Here is an 8,806-nt window from a genome sequence, read left to right on the forward strand (position 1 = left end):
CGGCAGCTGGATCATGAATGGGCGATCGCCGCCGCCGCCGCCCCCGCCGCCGCCGTCGGCCCGGCCCCGCCGCCCCATTGGCCGCGCCGGGGCTCCCCGCAGGCTGACATCATCCCCGCCCGCTCCCCGTATCCCACCCCCCAGCCCCCCCTTCCCCGCGTCCCCGGTTCCTGCCGCTCTGCGGGGTCGTTCGGGACTTGTAGTCCGCCCGGGAGGGCACCGGCACCGGCTCCGGCTCCACCCGTCCCCTCGACGGCATCCCCCAGAGCTCCAGACCCCTCCCTCTCTACAGCTCCCTGACCTGCCTCTTATAGCCCCCAGCCCCCTCTCCCTCTAGCCCCCCGACCTGCCTCCTATAGCCCCTACAGCCTTCCTCCCTAGAGCCCCCAGACCCCTCCTCCCTATAGACCTCAGACCCCTCCTCCCTAGAGCCCCCTGATCCCCCTTCCTGTGGCCCACAGACCCCCCTGGCCTAAAGCCCTCAGTACCCCCACTCTATGGTCCCCCAACCCTTCCGTCCCTAAAGCCCCATACACACACACACACACACACCCCCTATAGCCCCCAGACTCCCCTCACTCCCCCTCACCCCCCCTCCCAGTCCCCATACAGAAGCTGGAGATTATGGGCAGCAGCTGGAGTCATCCCCATATCCACACCACCCCCTGGAGGTGTCCCCAAGGAGACACAGGGATGTGGGGAAAAAGACCCTAATCCCACTCCCTCTTGCAATCCCCCCCTCCCTAATTCTCCCCCCCCCCCCCCAGCTGCTGTGGGTGGAAGCAGGTATTATGTCAGGAGCATCTGCTTGGGAAGCAGATGATCCCCTGGGAATTGGCTGCTGGAAGCCTGTTAAAGACACCAGTAAGCACCCACTGGTGCCAAACCCACCCCCCCTGCAGGGACAAGGAAATTAAACTGCATCTCAACAGCCCCCCCTCCCCCGCAAGAACTGGGGAGCCCACACAGAGGGTGGGGGTTCAGCCAGAGGGCCGTTGTCTGTGTCCCCCAAACCCATGATCCCCAGCCCCATGGACCCCTCTCAGGGGAATGATGATGGGCACGGGGTGGCAGCAGTTCTCTGTGTCAGAGCTTTATGTGCAGAACAGAGAGGGCTGGCACAAGGCAGGAGGGGACACGGCAGAGGGCTGGGCAGAGCACACAGTCCCCAAACCCCCACCGAGGGTCACTGAGCTACAGGCGGCCCCGGAGTGACTGCAGCAGCGTCTCCAGCTGCTCATCCAGGGACAGCTCGTCCCCGTCGTTGGTGATCACCCAGTCAAAGGCCACACCTTGGTCCAGGCCACACTCGGACTCGGCATCATCCACCCCTGGGGAGCAGCAGAGCATGGTGAGGATCCATCCATTTGTCCATCCATCTGTTTGTCCATCCATCCATCCATCCATCCATCCATCCATCCATCCATTTGTCCATCCATCTGTTTGTCTGTCCATCCATCCATCCATCCATCCATCCACCCATCCATCCCCCTGCAGCCTCACCCCCCAGACCTGCAGGGGGGGCTTCATCTGAACCCCCCAGTTCCCACACCCTGGTGTGGTGTCAGAGGCAGTGGGGTCACACCATGAGGCAGCCGTGGCCCCGTGCTGTGGGGTGACCGTGGTGCTGCACCTTGCCCCAAGTTTAGCACTATTCTGGGGTAGGGGGGGGGCACAACACTTGCTCACCAGGGACGAAGACCCAGTCCCTCCTCTTCCTCGTCTCCTCACTGGCCACCACCCTCACAGTCTGCACCGCGTCCCCATAGACGTCCCGGAACCACTCCACGTCCGAGAGGCGCCGTGCATCGCTCACCACCTGCGGGGGGGCTGTGTCAGTGCCCCCCACACCCACCCACCCACCCCGTGCCCCCACGCTCCCCCGTGACTCTGCACCCCTCCAACTCACCCACACCGGCTGCGTTGCCCCCTCCACCGCCGCCCGGCAGAAGAAGCCGGGGTCAGCCCGGCGCTTTTCCTCGCCCCAGCGGATCATATCCTGCCGGAATTTCTCCTTGTAGGCGCTGGCATCCAGGAGCCGCTGGAAATCCAGGCTGTGCTCCTGAGGGGAGAGGGGTCAGCGGGCACGGCCCGGACTGGACCGGGCCAGGGGGCTCGGTGTGGCTCAGCACCGCGATGGGGCGGCTCGGCGCTGTTCAGGGTGCGGGATGGCATGGCAAAGCGTGGCACAGCGTGGCATGGCACGGCTCAGCGTGGCACAGCCTGACAGGGCATAGCACGGCACGGAGAGGGGATGGCAGAGCGCCGTGCAGCGGGGCACGGTGTGGCACACCGGTGGCCCGGCAGAGTTCGGCGGGTACCTTGGCGTACTGCTCCTTGAGGGGCCCGGAGAGGCGCAGGACGGTGCAAACATCGGGACCCAACCTGCGGGAGGGAGGTCAGCGGAACCGGGCCCGCTCTCACCTCCAATCCCATATAAGCCCCACCCTCCGGTACCGACCGGCCCCTCTCCATACCACAGCGTACCCACCTCCCGGTACCGCTCCCTCCCCTCAGTGTCCGCCCCCTCAATACCAAACCCCGCCCGGTAACGACCGCACCTCCACCACCTCCCCCCCGCAACCCAGTACCGACCCCGCCCTCCGTACCAGCCCCTCCCCCCGGTACGGGCCCTGCCCCTCCGCTTTCCCTCCGCTTTCCCTCCGCTTTCCCTCCGGTTCCTCCTCGTACCGGCCCCGCAGCTCTTCGGCCACAAAGTCCTTCCCGCATTTTCTCTTCCCGCTCAGCACCAGCACCACGCGCGGCACCGCCATCCCCAGGCCCCGCCCCCGGCCCCACCCACCGCGCCAGGACACCGGCCCCACCCATTGCCCACACCCCACCCACCCCCCCTCGGTGAGCACCCGAATGGTTCGGCCCGGGCAGGGGGCGGGGCCACCGTGACTCCGCCCCCCGAGCTGCGCATCCTGCGGGGGGGACCCCGGGATGGGGTTGGGGGGGACCCCCAAACCCCGCGGGTCCCCGGAGCACCCCTTCCCCTGCACCCCCTGCCCCCCAACAGAGCCCACTCCCCAACATTCCCCCTCCGCGCCTCCCCTTCTCCTCCAGCACCCTCCCAGTACCCCCCCCAACACTTCGGTTCCCACCCAGCATCCCCCTCCTCCCCTCTAGCTCCACCCCAGCCCCTTCCTCCTGCCCCCCAGCACCCCACTGCCCCCCCTCCCAGCACCCCTTTTTCTCCCCACTGATCCAGCTCTGCCCAGCGGTGACTTTATTGCGTGGGGGCCGTGCAGTGTCACACAGTGCATCTGGGATGGGGGGGGACACCTTAGTGCTGCACAGCCGTTGGTCGGGGGGGGCCCAGAGCAGCCCCCCGGCCCCCTACAACTAGCAGGTGGGGACCCCCTGCCCGGGGGCTGGGGGTGCAGGTTTGCAGTGGGGGGGCTGCCCTGGCTTTACCCGCCCCTGCGATGCTGCCGGGGGGGTCTTGAGCCCCGCTCCTTCCCAGTGCTGCTGCAAGAGAAGGGGGGAAGCATGATGGGGGGCTGGGACTGAGCCCCCCCAAGACCCCCCCTGGTGTCCCCCAACCCAGCTCACCCTCGGTCCCCGCCATAGTGCCGCAGCACGAACTCCTCGAAGTCATCGGCCGCCTCCTTGTCGCCCCGCTCCCGCCTCGCCACGTCCTCCAGCAGATCCTCCACGTCCTCCACGAAGTCCACGAAGCGCAGGCGGTCGTGGGTGAAGGCGCCATCGGGACCGAAGAAACCCCCCAGCTGCGCCGCTAGTCCCCCGAAATGTCCCCCCCAGCCCAGCCGCCCCATGAACTCCTCCAGCAGCCGCAGGAACGGCCCCTTCTGCACCGGCTCCAGCGCGGTCCCCAACACCTCCCGACCCTCTTTGTGGGCGCAGTCGACCACCCCGGAGCAACCCTGGGGCACCCGGTACCGGCTGAGCGGTGGCAGCTCACGGGGGGGGCCGTGGTACGATTTCCCCCAGGTTTTGCCTGCTTTCTGCTCGCGGGGGGGGCGGGGGTCCTTCCCGTGGGCTTTGCTCTGCTCCTTCCTCTCCTCCTCGGACCCGTGCCGCTTGTACCGTTTGCTCTCCTTCTTTTCCGCCTTGTACGGCTTCTTCCAGTGCCCTGGGAAGGACTCGGCCTCCTCCAGCTCCTGGCTCAGACGTTTTTCCAGGGCACTCAGCTCCTCCATCAGTCCCTCCAGACCCCCGGTTCTCCGCGCCCGCTCCAGGGCCCCCATCAGCTCCTGACGCACCGAATCCAGGTGCCACCGGGAACCCTCCCGGTGGGCTGGGGTACCGGGGGGCTTCTCCGTCACCGGCTCCCTGCTCCCAGGGTTGCCCGGTGCCCCTGGACCCCGGAGGCGCTGGATCTCGTCGCGGGCATCGCGGAGCGCGGTGCTTTCCCGCTCCAGCGCCGCGTGCAGCCGCGCGTTCTCCGCCGCCAGGCTCTGGCGCTGCGCCCCGGCTGCTGCCACCTCCCCCTGGCTCCTCTGCAGCAGGGCCTGCAGCTCATCTCTGTGGGCCTAGGGAAGGGATAAAGGGGTCGTGAGCCAAGCCGGGTGGTGCTGGTGTTGGTGTTGGTGGGGACCGGTGCCGGTGCACACACCTGCAGCTCAGCCTGCATCAGCCGGATCTCCTGGTTCTCCTTGGCCAGCTTGTCCAGGAGCAGGTTGAGGGACTGGAGGTTCTGGGGGTCCCCCGTGTCAAACACGGGGGGCTTCTGCTGCGAGTCCTGGGAGAGAGAAAGGCTGAGGAGACCTTGGCCAGCTCAGAAGACCTTGGCTCGACCCCCTCCCACTGCAGACCCCCTCCCTCCTTACGTTGCTGTCAGGGGGCAGCGGCCACTCCTGTTCCCCGGCTGCCACGTCCCGGCTCACCACGTTCTCCACGGGACCTGAAGGGGAAACGGATGGGTACGTGTGACTGTGGCTGCTTGGGGGGTGCACACCCCCCCCCCAGAATGGGTGGTCCCTGGTACTCACCATCCACTGGGTCATAGATACCACCTGGGGAGAGGAGGGGACAATGAGAGGGATGCCAGAACCATACACCCTGCCCTTGGAACACCCCTCTGCCCCCAAGACCTCCACCCTGCCCAAGGCTGTGGCCTCAAGACCCCTGCCCTGCCCCCAAAACTCACTGGCCTACCCTTGAGACCCCCCCATTCCGCTCCTGGGACCCCTCTCACCAGTGACAATCAGCAGCCCCACAGCCACCAGTGCCAAGGCACCCAGCAGGAACTTGCTCACGTTGAGCCCATCCTCAACACCAGTATCCAGGGTCCCCTGGTGTGGGACAGTCCCGGGATGGAGGGGCCTGGGCCGGGGCTTTTGGCCCTGCCGTCGCTGCAGCCCCTCGGTGTCATCGTCACTGCTGGTGCAGCTCCCCTCCTCCGTTGGTGGCCCTGGGGAGGGACTTCCAGGGAGGGTCTGCACCCTGGCACTGCCAGCACGGGACCCCCCGGGCCCTGTGAGGGTCTGACCTGCTTTGGGGGTGCCAGTGGAGGGTCCCAGCTCAGCCTCGGACTCCTCCTTCTCCTGGACATCTGGCACACCAGGCTCTGAGGGGCCATCTGGAGCGGGCACAGCCCCATCCTGGGGGTCCCGATGCTCCTCCTGCTCCAGCAGACACAGGCACTGGGGTCTGAGGTGTCTGTGGGGTGAGGGGAGCAGGACCCCAGACCCCTGGTCCCCAGCTTACCCCCAGCCCAGAGCCCTCAGGGATGGCAGCTGCATCCTTGGTGGTCACGGCTGGGGAGAGGCAGAGCCACAGTCAACCGGTGACCCGGGGGGGGACATCGGGCCTGCCCCACCCCCACCGGTGCTGTCTGCCTGTACCCGTGTCCTGGGAACCATCCTCCTCTTCCTCCTGCTCCAGATCCTCATCCTCAGCCCCGAGGGAGGTCGAATCCTGCTCCGGACCCACCGTGGTGACAGGCAGAGCCTGGGGGAAAGGGGGTAGGGGGTAGCACCTTGGGCCCCTCTCCCTCCCCCACATCCCCCCTCCCCGGTCCCCCGGGGTGCTGCCCTCACCTCGCCCCCCGCCAGCACCCAACTGCTCTCCGAATCCCGGGAATCCGATTTCTCTGCCATGGGGAAGGCCCAGAGATACCTGGAAGGAGACGGACGGGCGGACAGACGTGACCCGGTACCACCGAGATGAACCCCCAGCCCCGGCTGCTCTCTGCTCCCAACCCCCGGCTACCGCCACCGCCCCGGGATCACCGGCCCCCCCGATCCCCCCGGATGCCCCCCCGGGCCCAGCTGCCGTCGCGGGGTATTTTTAGCCGGTGATGCGACAGGGCAGGTGGCCGGGGGACGCGGGGCCCAGCGAGGGGACACGGGAATGGCAGTACCGGGACGGAGACCCCCACCAAGGGAACCGTCCTGGGGGTCCCGACCCCACCGGTGACACCCTCTACCCCACTCCCTCCCCCCCCCCCCCAAATCCCCGCGGTCACCCCCGGTAATGCCCGTTCAGTTCATTGCGCAGCCCCGCGCCGGGTGAGTTCCCCCCCCCCGCCCCCCTCGCCAGGACCCCCGGCCCAAGCGGGGAGAACGGATCCAGGCCCGGGGCTGTGTCCGTGTCCTGGTCGGTACCTGCTGCCGCGGGTCGGTCCCGCCGGTAACTTTCTCCCGGTGCCGGTCACCGCCCTCGGGAAGGGGCGGGACGTGACGAGAATAACCAATGAGGGCGGGCGGCGGCCGCGGCGAACCAATGGGATAGTTCGGAACAGGGGAGGTGGGACGGGGTGGGGGGTGTTGGCACGTGGGGCCCCCCCGGTACCGGACACCCCACACCTCCCCCTCCCATCCCCGGTGGGAGCGGAGCCAGACACGGAGAGGCGGATTCAGAGTTTTATAGCGACGGTACAAAAGTTTCCATTAACGATCGGCGAAAACGGGGGGGAGGGGATGGGGGGGAAAAGAGGGGGGCACCGAGACCGTCCCGAGTAACGGAGAGGAGGGTAAGGAAGCACCGGGACCATCCCGAGAATGAGGAAGGGGCACCGGGACCACGTCACAGCCCCAGGAGGAGTCAAGGATGGCGGTGAGGAGCGGATCACACACCTCCGAGGAAAACCATCGACCCCCCCCCGCACTTTGGGGGGGGCAGCAGGGTCCCCCAGGGTTGGTGCAGCGGGACCAGAGCCTTCCCCATAGCACGGCCAGCCCGGAGCTCCCGGTGTGTGCCAGCGGCAGCCGGTGCCCGCTGAGGGAGCCCAGCCAGAGCCTGGAGCCGTGCCTGGTTTGCAAGGGAAAACGGTTACAAAAAAAGGGGATTTTGGTCCTAAATCGGCGGGGGGAAAGCTGTACACGGCGGCAGGTTGGGGGGCGGCTCAGCCGTCGTTGGCTGCCACCAGCTGTCCCATGCCCTCCCGCACGTAGACCGATTGGATCTCCTTGGTTTTGAGGCAGAAATCGCAGGCCCAGACGGCGGAGGCCTCGGTGGTGAGCAGCCCGTAGGCGTTCTCCGTCATCCCGGTGCACTCCCGGTGGAACCACTTCTGGCAGGAGGCCTCGCACAGGATGGCGTCCTGGTCGTCGTTCACCTCGTTCCGACAAGCCCCACAGGGGTACACCAACCCGGGGGGGGGGGCTGGTGGCCCGACCCCCCGCTCGTTTTACTGGGAGGGGCCGGGGGGAGGCTGTTGGTTTCGGGGGTGCCGGGGGCACGGCCGGTGCTGTTGGGGGCGAAGCCGGGCTGTGCCCCGTTAACGGCGGCCGGGGAGCCCGAGTGCTGCTCCTGGGTGAAGGTGCTGGGCGGGGGGTTGAGGGGTTTGCCCCCCTCCTCACCGCCGGCGGGGAAGTTGCCGGGGTCGGCCCCGGGGAAGGGGCTGGCGGTGGGGGGCAGCGGGGGGATGTTCTGCCCGGGACGCTGCATGGGCGACTGTCCAAAGAGGTTACCGGGCTGGCTGAAGCGCTGAGCCACCGCCGGACCCCCGGGGGGAGCGCTGAGGGCCGAGCCAGGACCCATGTCCCCCCCCCCGAGGGGGCTGCCCCATGGTGGGGGAGATCATGGGCCCAAAGCCCCCCACCGGCCCCTGCATGAGCTGCCCCGTGGGGGGGCTGAAGTTCTGTCCGAGGGGCTGCCCGAAGGGCTGTGCCGGGAAGCTCATGGCCCCGGGCTGCCCGTAGCCGGGGGGGGTCTGGGGGGGCATGCTGAAAGCCGGGCCCATCTGCCCGGGGGCGAAGGGGGGGGGCTGCCGCCGCAGGGGCTGGGGACCCCCGCCGTAACCGGGGGGTACCTGCGGCGACATCCCCCCCTGGACACGAAAACCGCCGAAAGGGACGGGGCTGCCCAGGAAAGGGGCGGCGGCCCCCCCGACTTTGGGGGCTCCGAAGTCATCCTCGAAGGGATTGGAGGCCACCAGGTGGTCAACCATGGGGGTGGGCGGCGGGGCGAACTCCGAGAGGTGCGAATAGGCGGGGCCCTGCGGGGAGGAGCGGAGCACCGGTCAGGGCTGCGGGACCCCCCCCCCCGCAACGGTCCCGGCTTCCCCCGCACCGGCCCCGCTCCCCGCCCGCCCCTACCTGCGTGTTGGATTTGCGCCGCTTCTTCTCGGGGCTCTTCATCTGCAGCCCTGCGGGAACAAGCGGACCCGCGTCAACCAGAACCGGACTCCCCCCCCCTCCCATCACCAAGCCCTCCGGTGTCACCCCCGGTTCGGTTCGGTCCGGTCCGTCGGTGCTCACCTGCCTTCCCCTGCTTGCGACCGGGCCCCCCGGCAGCTGCTCCACCCGCGGGGTGCGGGGGCCCCGGGGGGGGCGGCGGGGCCGGGACGCCTCCCTCCAGCTTCTCGGCGTGCGGGGCCGCCATGGCCCCCGCT

The 8,806-nt window shown here is 68.5% G+C and overlaps 3 protein-coding genes across 5 annotated transcripts; all 3 read right to left on the reverse strand.

Annotated features, from left to right (window-relative positions):
- Window positions 1-1,068: 1,068 nt before the first annotated feature.
- PMVK (phosphomevalonate kinase) lies at window positions 1,069-2,791 on the reverse strand. The gene is made up of 5 exons (XM_030465098.1): window positions 2,692-2,791; window positions 2,322-2,385; window positions 1,910-2,062; window positions 1,690-1,819; window positions 1,069-1,331 (listed from the first exon to the last, which is right to left on the reverse strand). Exons 1-5 carry the CDS (start codon window positions 2,772-2,774, stop codon window positions 1,195-1,197), a joined length of 567 nt encoding a protein of 188 aa, XP_030320958.1. The 5' UTR covers window positions 2,775-2,791; the 3' UTR covers window positions 1,069-1,194.
- A 424-nt stretch (window positions 2,792-3,215) lies between these two features.
- Window positions 3,216-6,642, reverse strand: PBXIP1 (PBX homeobox interacting protein 1). Of its 3 annotated transcripts, XM_030465179.1 has the most exons (11): window positions 6,576-6,642; window positions 6,009-6,087; window positions 5,814-5,919; window positions 5,677-5,726; window positions 5,459-5,597; window positions 5,165-5,380; window positions 4,959-4,982; window positions 4,797-4,870; window positions 4,583-4,708; window positions 3,559-4,499; window positions 3,216-3,474 (listed from the first exon to the last, which is right to left on the reverse strand). In XM_030465179.1, the coding sequence occupies exons 2-11, from the start codon at window positions 6,066-6,068 to the stop codon at window positions 3,417-3,419; spliced, it is 1,794 nt and encodes a 597-aa protein (XP_030321039.1). In that variant the 5' UTR covers window positions 6,069-6,087; window positions 6,576-6,642; the 3' UTR covers window positions 3,216-3,416. The 3 variants fall into 3 exon arrangements, with proteins under 3 accessions (XP_030321039.1, XP_030321037.1, XP_030321036.1); XM_030465177.1 differs by having other exon boundaries at window positions 3,216-3,471; window positions 5,165-5,597; XM_030465176.1 differs by having other exon boundaries at window positions 5,165-5,597.
- Window positions 6,643-6,820: 178 nt separating this feature from the next.
- PYGO2 (pygopus family PHD finger 2) lies at window positions 6,821-8,802 on the reverse strand. Its single transcript, XM_030465034.1, is given in 5 exon segments — window positions 6,821-7,573; window positions 7,576-7,959; window positions 7,961-8,410; window positions 8,511-8,560; window positions 8,673-8,802. Coding segments are annotated over 5 exon segments (1,266 nt in total). The 5' UTR covers window positions 8,797-8,802; the 3' UTR covers window positions 6,821-7,315.
- Between the last annotated feature and the right edge of the window lie 4 nt (window positions 8,803-8,806).

Source organism: Calypte anna, chromosome 25, assembly GCF_003957555.1.
Source record: "Calypte anna isolate BGI_N300 chromosome 25, bCalAnn1_v1.p, whole genome shotgun sequence".
NCBI lineage: Eukaryota > Metazoa > Chordata > Aves > Apodiformes > Trochilidae > Calypte > Calypte anna.